The sequence below is a fragment of the Rhynchophorus ferrugineus genome, unplaced genomic scaffold (genome assembly GCF_030347505.1).
Source record: "Rhynchophorus ferrugineus isolate W39M unplaced genomic scaffold, kcgeb_rfMv2 rfM5, whole genome shotgun sequence".
Taxonomy (NCBI): domain Eukaryota; kingdom Metazoa; phylum Arthropoda; class Insecta; order Coleoptera; family Curculionidae; genus Rhynchophorus; species Rhynchophorus ferrugineus.
The window spans coordinates 12,725,216-12,737,924 of record NW_027472584.1 but is presented as its reverse complement, the minus strand read 5'-3'; the positions used below and the strand labels follow the sequence as shown (position 1 = coordinate 12,737,924).

At 34.2% G+C, this 12,709-nt stretch overlaps 2 protein-coding genes across 3 annotated transcripts; both read left to right on the top strand.

Annotated features, from left to right (window-relative positions):
- The first annotated feature begins 6,492 nt into the window (after positions 1–6,492).
- LOC143196960 (uncharacterized) lies at positions 6,493–8,791 on the top strand. 2 transcript variants are annotated; one of them, XM_076404947.1, is made up of 3 exons: positions 6,493–6,572; positions 6,652–6,812; positions 7,353–8,791. In XM_076404947.1, exons 1-3 carry the CDS (start codon positions 6,501–6,503, stop codon positions 8,599–8,601), a joined length of 1,482 nt encoding a protein of 493 aa, XP_076261062.1. In that variant the 5' UTR covers positions 6,493–6,500; the 3' UTR covers positions 8,602–8,791. The 2 variants fall into 2 exon arrangements, with proteins under 2 accessions (XP_076261062.1, XP_076261063.1); XM_076404948.1 differs by having other exon boundaries at positions 6,544–6,595.
- A 448-nt stretch (positions 8,792–9,239) lies between these two features.
- On the top strand, positions 9,240–10,816 carry LOC143196967 (chymotrypsin BI). Its single transcript, XM_076404959.1, has 3 exons — positions 9,240–9,395; positions 9,446–9,588; positions 10,057–10,816. The coding sequence occupies exons 1-3, from the start codon at positions 9,339–9,341 to the stop codon at positions 10,643–10,645; spliced, it is 789 nt and encodes a 262-aa protein (XP_076261074.1). The 5' UTR covers positions 9,240–9,338; the 3' UTR covers positions 10,646–10,816.
- The last annotated feature ends 1,893 nt before the right edge of the window (positions 10,817–12,709 follow it).

Here is a 12,709-nt window from a genome sequence, read left to right as displayed (position 1 = left end):
TACAGACAAGGCAATGGCGTCATGTATGTCAGAGCCGATGTCGCCTCCAGAGCATAATCCCAGCTTTCCTAACTCAAATGGACAATCTTTCGAAGACAGCCGGGAATTGCTTATAATAGATTTAAGAAGACAGAATGAAGACCTTCGAAAACAGATAGCTGAAGTAAAAATATTCGCTAAAGTACAAACATACACCCTGAACAAGCAGACGGAAAAGAGCGAAAAGGCTTCCGAAAATCTTAAAGAAGAAATAAAAATTCTCACTGCCACGATAACAGACTTCATGAAGTATCAAAAAGATGCCATGGAGATAAAAACTCCCGCTGCCACAGAAACTCAGACACAGACACCAGCTAAACCGGCACAACGGCCCAAACCAAACCAAACTGAAGACCCAGACGACGGTTTCACCTTGGTGGGAAAAAGAAAGAGAGGGCCCATCACTCCACCTCCAGGCCGGCAACAAGGGGAAACAGGCTCCCAAATCACAACCCAATCGGGTTGCCAAGCCGGCCATTTAATTTTTTAATTTAAATTTAAACAAGCATTTAAAACCAAGGCCATTTAAAACAAGCAGACCACCAGGACGGCCCCACAGCCACTACCGAAAAAAGTTACCACCCAGCCAGCCTGCGCAGGTAACTAGCCAGGCCACTAAACAAATCTTAATCTCCACAGCAAAAACAGTGCCAACCGTTTCGGTGACTGTTTCTCAAACTCCCCCAAAGGAAAAAATTTCGCCTATAGTGCTCCGTGACAAGAAGAGGTTCATTACAATTACTAAGGCACAATCAATTGATAATATAACCCGAAATAAAAGGGAGGGCATTTTCTTATTCGTCGCCACAAGCGACGATTACCGTAAACTCACTACCCTGTTCGAGGAAAGGAATTACCCTTACCATTCCTTCTGTCATCCGGAGGAGAGAGCATTCCGGGTAATAATAAGAAACACCGCAGAATCACTCTGCATTGACGAGGTACGTGAATTTCTCTTTGATCAAGGCTTCCATCCCAAATTTGTGCAAAGATGGAAATTAAAATCCGGGATAGAACTACCAATTGTTCAGGTAGTTATCCGTCGCGAAGAGCGACAGATCATATATATGACCAAACTCGGCGTCATCACAGTGAAGGTCCAGAGGAGAAACGGCCAGCCAGTGCAGTGCTGCCAGCTTTTCAGGCATTCCAGCTCGTATTGCCGAGTCCCCCCACGGTGCGTCAAATGTACCGGACATCACGATACTAGATCCTGTACCAAAATCACAGAAGCACCTCCAAAGTGCAGCAATTGCGATGAAATTCATACCGCAAACTTCACCGGTTGCAGCTGCCGTCCTGCTCCAAGAAAACCAAAAAATCCGACCAAATCCAGGCCTCCACAAGGTTCTGCATAGAGTAACTAAGGTGACAGGAAGCTAGCCCAAAAATTAGCCAGCGCCACCGAGCCTGCTCCAACTCAAACATCTGCTCCAACCAATAAACCGGACCTTAAATCCCAAATGCAGGCGTTTACTGACCCGCAGGTTTTCTTGCAAGTGATCGCCCTGGCTCACCAACTTGCTCGTCTTTTTCCAAATGTCGCCGCATAAGCGGCAACATTTACCTGTTTCTTTAACTTCCAGCAGCCTTTTAATTCTTCGAAATGGCTGTTTCGAAATCTCTTATACTGATGACATGGAATGCAAACAGCTTACGCGGAAAGCAAAAGGAATTGGAAGACGTCATAACATTCTATGACGTCGACATCGTTCTCATCCAGGAAACTTTCCTGAAACCCTCACATCGTCTCTCTTTCGAACACTTTTTTGTCTACAGAAACGATAGAACTCCGGGTTGAGGCGGTGGAACCGCCCTTCTCGTCAGAAAAGGAGTCAAACACGAGCTCCTTCCATCGTTATCAGTAAACAACTTCGAAACAACCTCCATTAAAATCGATATCCAAGAACGTCCCTTCGTGATTACATTACGTAGAAAGAAAATTTCCAAAAATAATAGGTGGCGATTTTAACGCCCACCACTCCACCTGGGGGTGTTCCAGAGCGAATCCCGCAAGTAAAGCCATCGTAGCTCTAAGTGCAGTTCTGGGCTACGGTCTTGCCTTGCCAGATGAACCCATCCATCACCCTAGTACAGTTTCTCAACGCGCAGCAAGAATTCTTGATTTCTTTATTCTTCAAGACGTAAATCGCCATTCCGAAGTTCGAGTCCTTGACGAACTAGACTCTGATCATCGTCCGGTCCTTCTCAAACTCGGAAACTGCGCCACCACTCAAGTCCCACTAACAAGATTCAGGAAAAAGACCGACTGGAAAAACTACCATTCTCTTCTCCTGAACTCCGATCCAATTCCGAAAATTCACACACCAAAACAACTCGAGGAATCCGTACTCAAGCTAACTCGTGATATTCAGTCTGCTCACGAATCTGCCACAGTCAAAATTTTATCACAACCCCAGCCGTGGAAAAACGACCTTCCCGCTTCTCTTAAACGTGAAATTCGCATCAAAAACGGTTTATGCAGATTAGCTCGATTCACCCTTGATGCTGCAGATAAAAGGGAGGCGAACAGAGCATCAAAGGGGGTAAGGGCGGCCGTCTCGACTTGGCGAGCAATGAAATGGAACTAATTTCTCGCGGTCCAAAGACTGGATGGCCCTCCTTCCTTCTGGCGTGTCTCCAAATGCCTCGTGGGGAAGACGCACAATGTCACCCCCCCCCTGAAGTCAGCGGTTACAGGAAATTTCGCAGTCACTGACCAAGAAAAAGTCGAGCTCTTTGCAGAGACCTACGAAGCTCAAATGAAATGCCTCCCACCCGCAGAGAACACTAAAGCTAAAGGCAATGACACTGTCATCAACGAATCCAACTCCATCAAAAGACCAGTAAACCCAGCCTTTCTTCTCAACCATTTCGTGTCTCCAAAGTCTCTACAGACTATGATCGGCAAATTTCAAACCAGAAAATCTCCAGGTTTCGATGGAATATCGATTACCCAGTTAAAAAAGCTCCCGCATAAGCAGCTCGCAGAACTGGCAAAAATCATTAACTCCATCATGAGGCTGCAACATTTCCCGGCGTCTTGGAAACACGCACATATAGCGGTTATACCCAAGAAAGGAGCAGAATCATCTCCATCTGATTACAGGCCTATCAGCCTTCTCAACGCCATTTCGAAGCTTGCCGAGAGGGCAATACTCTACGCTCTCAACTCTTTCACAAAGGAAAACAACATCATCCCAGATGAACAATTCGGCTTTCGCGCTCACCACTCATCCGTCCATCAGGCTACCCGTCTGGTCGCACACATCCATCACGCTCTTGACTAACGTAAAAAGCTTGGAGCAGTTCTTCTGGACCTAACCAAAGCCTTCGACAAGGTCTGGCACGACGGATTGATCGCAAAGTGCGTGCGGTTAGGCTTCCCAGAAGACCTAACCGCTCTCATCAAGTCCTATCTCTCGGACAGATCTTTCCAGGTCAAGATCAGGGAATCACTTTCCAGTCGTAAACAAATCGATGCTGACGTACCTCAATGTTCCCCGCTGGCCCCAGCCTTATTTAAACTCTTTATTTCAGATCTGCTGAGAAAAGAGCACATTGACGTCGCGTTTTACGCTGACGACACTGCTTTCTTCACGGCCGCCCCGTTCGAAGTTACAATTCATGAACGTTTACAGAAGCAGCTCGATCATGCGGTCAAGTGGTTCAAATTCTGGAGGTTGCAAATCAACCCCCTGAAAACCCAGGCCATCGTTTTCCATAAGAAGCGTTACGCACTGCGCGTCTCGCAACTTAAGATCGACACCGCAATAATTCCATGGCTGGATAACGTCACGTACCTAGGTCTTCACTTCGACCGGCGGTTCGGTTGGCATTCCCAAATCCAGAAAGCAATCCAAAAAGGTTCGGGGATAGCAAACCTGCTATCTTCTCTGATCTGCCCTTCTAGCAGACTTCCCATCTCCATCAAATGCTTATTTTACAAGATGTTAATTTGGTCCGTACTCCTCTACGGATCTAATGTCTACTTCAAGTTTGTTACACCCAACCAGGTCAAACGGCTTCAAGTTTGCCAAAATAAGGTCCTCAGGAGAATATTAAACGCTCCATGGTTTGTCAGAAATAATCAAATTCATAGGAAAACTGACACTCCAGAAATCAAGCACTTCATATCTCAGTCATTCCACAAACAACAACTCAGCTCAAGTTCTTCTGAAAACGCGCTTGTTCGCGACCTGGTCGACATGCTGGGAGCTTACCACCACGTCACCGCTAAGCTCTCCCCTTTTCCAGGTTGAAACGACCTCATCCGTCGCTACAGTCATAACTTTTGCCCCCATACAACAGTATCCAGTTGTGTGTTAACCCAGATTCGCGAATCAATAGAATCGCCGGGTCCTCGTGCCCAATAACGGTTGCCCGATCAGCGGGTGCCATATCCCCAAATTTAATGCAGTAGCAGTAGCGATCCACAGGGGTCAACTGTGAGGCGGTTTCGGTTTAATGTATTGGTAAGCCCAGAGGCAGTCCCACATAACCCGATCCAACTTGTCACTCCAGGACAAGTCTCCGCGACCAGGTATGCGTCATGCATTCCACCGCCTGGTTTTTAGGCCAAAAGAAAAAAAAATGAACGCGTGCTGGATAAACCTATGGCCGGGAGTTGTTATCGATATCTCAGCATTGCCGGATAATGAAGCTGAAGTCATTAATATTTTATTAAGTTATGCATCAAATACAGAAGCAGGTTTTGAAGATCTTCAGTCAACAGATAATGATGTTTTAACCGCTAATGACAATGAACTCACAGAAGGGGAACTTGTTGAAATTTTGGAAAGCAACACAAATAATAAATCAAATCATGAAGATTACACTTCTCAAGAATTATCTGGATTTGGTTTTGAACTTAGATCCTTCACTGCAACGAAATATGAAGTTTAATAATGGTCTAGAGGGTTTTTCAAAACCTTTCATTTTTTTTAAATAAACTTTAGTTTATTACATTTATATTTTCTAAGTACATATAACTTTGTAACTGGCGTACTATAGGTGTTTTGTGTTGTTTCATGTTTTAATCGGCAACTAAAGTATAAGAGAAAATAAATTTTATATTTACGTACATAGATTTTTCTTCATTAATGAATAGACAAATAAATTCAACTATAAATCTAACAAAATTACATGCTTTTCTCTTTTTATTCCATACATGGATGGATTCGTTAACCGCAATTACATCAACCGTTGCTATCTTATCAGAATGTAACCACCGCGGATAACGAGGGATTACTGTATGTCAGCAATATTAGCGTTTGGACTAATTTATGATTTCACAACTATAAATGTAAAATTCCGTTACGATATCGCCAACGAAATCAGAAATAGAAGTAAAGCAAATGTTCAAGTTGTTAGGTTATAAGTCTGATGATTGACGCTAATTAAGCCGCTGCAGTATTCGGTTTCAATTGGCGAGTTTGGAAAAGTATTGATATTGAAATAAAAATACCATTTTATTTTGGGAGCCATCTTATGAATACCATAATTGTAGTGTACTTCCGGAAAGCTTGTAAAATACTTATCTGCGTCAGCTATTACATCTTCCTTTGATGATAATTGTGTTAAATACATGATTTATGTCAATACAAGAGCCAATGTAGAAAAGAAAAACAACTAGTAGAGGGCGCTATAATTTGTATCGAGGTTGTTCAAAAATGTACAAAAGACTAGAGATGTAAATAAAGTTCCTCTTTTGTTCCAAAGCCATAAGAGGTGTTATTAATTCCGTCCCTTCCCAAATGATAAGTGATTCGTAACATATGGTTTTCAATTAAATCCCGAGAAATTTATTAAAACAATATGTTTCACCAATTTTTACATACAATTAGTTCGCATATAATAATGATATGAGTTTCATTTTACCAGTTTAGACGAATTCTTTTTATCCCATCAGACTTTATCCCAGAAAACTTAAAATGGCATGTTCTATCGTTAGAGACTACTTTACAAATATTTTTGTAGGCCTAAAATATCACTTAAAATATTACTTGATAGATTTCTTAACAGTCAATCATCACAGTCCACGATCTTCCCAAGTCATATTCTGAATTTGTACAACGATAAATGTTATTGATGTAGATGTGTACAACCGCTTTTAAACGAATTGATCCATTTACAAATAATTGTTTTTGAAGAATTGTATTCACCTACAACATTTACCATTTCGGTATAAATTTTCACCGTTCTTAGAACGCTTTTTTACAAATAATTTAATCACTACGTGATAGTCGATTTTTGTTGTTGTATTTTTAAAAAAAGTGTATTTTTTATCTGAGGCGTTATTTGACGAAATTGCGATTATGAGATTTCGTATAATCACTTTGTTGTTATAATTCTATTGTATTTAAATTTACTTTGGTTTTCCCAATAATTCTTATTCATTGCATAAAATTTGAATTCAATATTGGTTTATATTTATAGAGGACAATAATTAAAACACATTAATGATAAATTTGATCACTAAAATGAGACATATAACGCATGTCCTCTACTTCTTATTTATATATTTGCTTCAAGTAAATAAAATTTTAGTAAAATTGTAAAATGAGGCATTTGTGTGTGCATATCTACGTTAATGATTTCTTTTTTTTACAGTGTGGATTTGTTCGTTTGGAATCTGATGGAATGGAATATCCCTTTATTGTTAAGATTTACAAATATGATACATCGGAGTATGGTGATCTGTTATGGTCAAATTTGAAAGGAGTGATCATAGATAAATCTCTTATTATAACAAGTGCATCATTGTTACAAAAGTGAGTTAAATTAAATGGAAGTACGTTTTATAGATGGTTTTGCTTTAGTGTTATTAAAACTATTATGCGTGTAAATATTTTAGAATTATTGTTTTCTGTAGAAAATACAACTGATAAATATTATGGAGAATAGTTTGAAATATCTAAATTGCTGTCGAAATTGTTATGATATTAATTCATTTTCACTGCACATCAATTATATGTTGTTCCGATTGTAAGACTAACATCGGTCCTTAATATATTCCCATAGAAAATTTCTCAACAGCAATAAATAGCAACAAAAAAATCAGTTTGTACGTCTCTGTAACACAGAATAGGTTTGACACTAATATATGTATCAACAAAAGTTGCTAATTTTAAACTGCTGCTAAACATCTTTTCTCTGTAATGTAGCTCTCTCACCAGCATTACTTCAGTTTTTTTTGGTCATTCAGTTAGTCCTTTAATCCATGAACTCAAATAAACTGGTTGATTTTATCATTATTATGAAATTATTGTTTGTGCTTTTATTTAAAGTTTATTAATATTATTATTTTACAGATCAACTGATGTAACTGTACATGTTGGCTCCAACACATTTAAAGTAGAAAAGATTATTATCCATGAATCCTATTCAAAGGGAAAACAGAATTCTGAAAACGACATTGCGTTATTAAAACTAGTAAATCCAATACCTATTTCGCTTTATGGTCTCAAAGAAGCGGAGATTTTAGATCAACTTGATTTCGATACCGGTTTAATAGTCGACATAATCGGGTTTTATTCAAGCTTTAAAGCAACAATAGTTAAATGCGATACAGTCGATATTATGCTATCTGATAGAAGCGGTTGTATTACTGAAAAAATGTTTTCTGACCGGGATAGTAAAGCAAACGGGAAACTAGTAGTGCTGAACGGTAAAGTTTTAGGTCATACAATTACGAATATGCGTACTGTATATTCAAACAACGTGACTGAATCATTTGTAAGATATGGTTCTTACACAGAATGGGCCTGCGAAATTACTAATACCAATTCGAGTGTCTGTAACGCACATTCATATAAAAAGGATATTGCAACTGTTCAAAATTCTTTGAAAAAACGCTTAGATAATTTAGAACAAGAACAAGAAAAGCTCAAGAAGGGTGTAAATACTTTTGGAAGCAATTTACAAGACAATTTAAATCTTGCCAAGAAATATTATGATGATTTAATTTCAAAAGGAAATGAACGTATATATATGTTAGAAACAAAAGAAAGAGCGTTAATCGACAAAGCCGGTGTATTTGCATCGCAAATTAATGAAATGAGTACATTCAGTAAAAATAAAATTATATCGGTAGAAAAATTCATGTATGATTTAAAGAGTGATGTAACGAAATTAGCTAGCCAATGCAATATAAATGAAAATAAAATAAATTATCTTGAAACACAAGTAAAATATTTAGAAAATCAAATGGGTGATAATAGCAAACAATTGAATTCATATAAAGTTAAAGTTGATAAGTTGCAATTCGAAATTGACAGATTAACACAACAGATCGAAGGAAATAATGGTACTAATTCACAAGTTACCATATTACAAGAAATGGTTGTTAATCTAACTAGCACAATAACATTTGTTACGAAGAAAATTGATTCATCGGACACATCAGCGACATCTAAATTTGAAGAACTTGAAGATAAAAAAACTACGTTAAAAGCTATTATAGAAAAAATGGAAAAGCGATTCGAGAAATGCAGCTGTGTTGAAAAACAACTTTTTGACCATATTTTATTTATGGCATCTGGAAGCGTTGAACCTAATTAACCGTTAGATATAAAAAATTATAGTTTCTTCTATAATTAGTGACAATAACATTTAAAACCTGCTTAATAGTAGTAGATATACATTTTGTTGAATTTGTATTACATTAAACTTTTTGTATTTTTTAATTCATTTATATCTAGTTATAGATACAGGGCATAACATATGTAATAAATACATGTCTCATAGAAAATTCAATGATTCATTACATACTACACTTCTATAATTAAATTACAACACATGTAATCTAGACTAATTTTAATACCAACATTGTGTCTTTAGCCATATTACATACCAATATATATATATATATATATACATATATATATATATATATATATATATATATATATATATATATATTTCAAATTAAAATTGGCTAAGTGCATTTTCTTTTTATTGTAGTTAAAAAATGAATGCACACTTTCGTTATAATCTACAATAATATAAATTTTCCTCCTTAAAAGCAAACAAAAGATCAATATTAATTTTGAATTTCTGATAGAATATATATATATATATATATATATATATATATATATATATATATATATATATATATATATATATATATATATAAACAAACATAATTATTTGTTATCGCTATTTATACTTAATTGACTTTATACACAATCATTATTAACTTGACCTTATATTGACCTATTATTTGATATCGGTACATATAAGAAATATTTTCTTTATTTTCTTACATTTGGTTTATTATACCCTACACAGCCAAAATGAATTTAACGTGTTATTTTTTATTTACATGTTTTAGTTTTCTCTTTGCTGCACAAGTAAGTAGACTTTTCCATAAGGTGCTGTTATAATATCTATATTATTATAGGTAATTAATTTGCCAACAATACAAAATGTAAATTTAGAGGAATTTCCATATCAAGCTCAGATCGTTACATCGGAGGAAACAGCATGTAGTGCAATTATTATTAGTAGAAATTATATCATGACACCTGCAACCTGCATTGCTGAGTAAATAATTACGATATAATTACTTTTAAATACATGATTATATTAAGAACAGGTAATGTACATCACAAACGTGGGATATATCAATGCAACTATACAGTAATGTATTTTATTTAAAACATGTAAAAGTTTCCCTATAAAGTATAATCTTTTCCTATTTACCTCAAACAAACACAGCTATAACACAATTAAGTATACACATTTTATAACACGAATATAATAAGTGAACCTTCCTCTTGAAGTAACATGTAACTGTAATTTTCTTGTGGATGAGGCCTTCCATTAGGGTTTTTGATTTAGAGTTGAATGATTTTATCCTGTTTGTAACACAAAGAAATCCTTCTATATCTTGTTGAAACACCACTGAAATAATAAAATTTGATGTTTAAAAATGTACATCCTTTTCTTAATTGTCTAACATTATAAAGTAACTAAATATTATTCCTATATTTCAATCATTCATTTTTTTAGATCTTCTAGCGTTAAAGTATACGTAGGAACAAAAACAAAAGCTAAACATTTGAGTAAAAATATTCTGAATACCTATGGATATAACTCTAGCAATTTTTTGTTTAATGGCGATGATAATACTTTTTGGAATTTTAAATATGATATCGCATTAATTCGAATACCCCAGCCTTTGGAATTTTCAGCTGTAATTCAGAAAGCAAAAATAAAGTGGGACGATGTGTTGCTAAAGGAGAATTCAATGTTACAAGTCAGTGGATGGTCCAATTCTGATGCAACATTTGATTTGAAAAAGATGGAAGTAAAATTAGCTCCAGAAATACTATGTGATTATTGCTATAACGCTGGTGAAACACAAAAAATTATATCATGTTTCAAACAACCAGGAAGTAATTATTTAGATTATTTTGGAAATATTGTTGAGTTAAATGGTAACGTTTTGGGATATCTAATACCGGGAAGTAATGGAGGTATATGTAGTAAATTAGTGCCCTTTTTAAATATAGCTAATTTTGCTCATTGGGTTGAAACACAAACTGGAATAAGAACTAATACTTATGATATTGATATTAAATTAAATAATATTGTATAATTGAATATTTCATTCAAATTGTTATTATATACAGAGCATGTATGTACGCATTTGTTGACAAATATTTTGTGATTATGTAAGACATTAATGCCCTTTTAGGTGATTCAATAGTAAAAATATAAGAAACATAATGTTTATCAGGTTTTTATTAAATAAATACGATAAAAGTTACAGCTTGATTAATTTTTAATACCAAATTTTTTTATAATCAGTTTTCAACAGCAATATCTGTTATAACAACTTGACAAAATTCATATAATTAATTTAAAGGTCAATGGAAATTAAATAATGAAAAATGCAAAATGGCTGAGTTATTAGGATGATTAACAAATTTCAACTTCATATTAACGACATACATTATGCAATTCAACTATACAATACTATATTATAGTTACATTTTTTCTAACGCATACAGCATAAAGATAAATATAAATTAATTTTGAAAATAAGTACGCACACATTTTAAAGTACTATCCACTAGTAGCAAAATATATAATTAGTAATGTAAAAGCAGAATTGAATATGTTAGGGTTATCGTGGCCAGTGATACAAAATATTAAAGCAAAATTCTAATACAAAATTATATTGGAATAGAAAAGAATCAATTGTAGGAACAAAAAGGAGCTAGCTAAATAATTTCTGTAATTAAAAAATAACAAATATAATGGTGAATATTTAAAACAAAAATATATAGTATTATTCATACGCATCTTTTACAGACACTGTTGAAACTAAACTATTAGAAAACATCTTTAGATAGATAATTATCAGAAAAATGATATCTATTCATATGTAGTAGATTTATATATATAGATATGAGTAAATAAACCATTCAATTTGAAAACTATGTATACAAAATTTATACTAATTAGCTACACTACTAAAATAAGTAATCAAAATACCTTAAAAATATGTTTTTGAAACTACAAACAACTTATTAACTTATTAATAACAATACTACAAAAAGGTAGTTCATGCAGAACATGCTAAGACTTAGAGAGAATATAAAGATAGCATAGGAAAATACTTAAATTTTGACAAATAATACATTGAAACTATTTTCAAATCCTTGATATATTTAATCAAGAATTAATTGCAGAATACTAGAAAGCAGGGATAATCAAATTACTTAAATTTAATTTTGAACAATTTTATTTTATAGATATTGTTTAAATTATTGATTAATATTGATGAAATCAGCTAAAGTAATTTAACGATATGAGATGTATAGTAAAGGAAAGGATATAACTTTTAGGCTTAAAAATAATTAAAATAAAAGCAAAATAGTGCTCCCATATATAAAGTGAGCCATGTAACAAAAAACACATTTCTTAAAGCCAAACAAAAAATTTTAACTTACAAGCATGTTAAAAACCACAGAAACACAACCTCAATTTTATTAAATTTTGTATTATTACTGTTATGGTATCTACTTTCAAAGCAAAATGAGAATTCTAAAAATTAAATTATATATTGTATTCCTTTAAATATTTCTTTCTTTTATAATATTGCATTTCTTTTAAAAAAATTTAATTATTCGAAACACTCAAAAAAGAAATATAATAAATTAATATAAATACCAAACTTACTTTTATTTTCATACAGTATGTATTGAAGTGGAAGGATAATCAGAACTACATATTACTTCTGAAAGTACTTGGGCTTTCAAACTTAGGAGTTATTAGGTTGGTCTTGTAATATTTAAATCAAATTGTTTTGTATATGTATTATTCTCACTCAGTCATGATGCCAAAATATACCTAAAAATATATGTTAGAACTATACATATACGTTACTGATATTACATTTAAAATAACACAAAATAAAACAACAATATTACCTATCAACCACTGACAATAAATGTGGTCATAGTTCTTCAATCGATCTTATTCTTCTACAATGTTTCAAGGATTCTGATACAAATTCTATTATAACAACTATCATCATTATTAATCCATAGTCAGCGTTTGTCGGTAACCTTGATACATATCTTTTTTGAACCTGTTCGTTGCATCTTCCACCCCAAAGGGGCTATTTTTTCACAAAAGGCTGTAAGGAATTCAT

Excerpts from the sequence above, each read along its gene's own strand:
- LOC143196960 (XM_076404947.1), top strand. The coding sequence starts at position 6,501 with ATGATAAATTTGATCACTAAAATGAGACATATAACGCATGTCCTCTAC. Across the intron at positions 6,573-6,651 it reads TATTTATATATTTGCTTCAA|TGTGGATTTGTTCGTTTGGA; the intron begins GTAAATAAAATT and ends TTTTTTTTACAG. Across the intron at positions 6,813-7,352 it reads AGTGCATCATTGTTACAAAA|ATCAACTGATGTAACTGTAC; the intron begins GTGAGTTAAATT and ends ATTATTTTACAG.
- LOC143196967 (XM_076404959.1), top strand. The coding sequence starts at position 9,339 with ATGAATTTAACGTGTTATTTTTTATTTACATGTTTTAGTTTTCTCTTT. Across the intron at positions 9,396-9,445 it reads GTTTTCTCTTTGCTGCACAA|GTAATTAATTTGCCAACAAT; the intron begins GTAAGTAGACTT and ends ATATTATTATAG. Across the intron at positions 9,589-10,056 it reads CCTGCAACCTGCATTGCTGA|ATCTTCTAGCGTTAAAGTAT; the intron begins GTAAATAATTAC and ends TCATTTTTTTAG.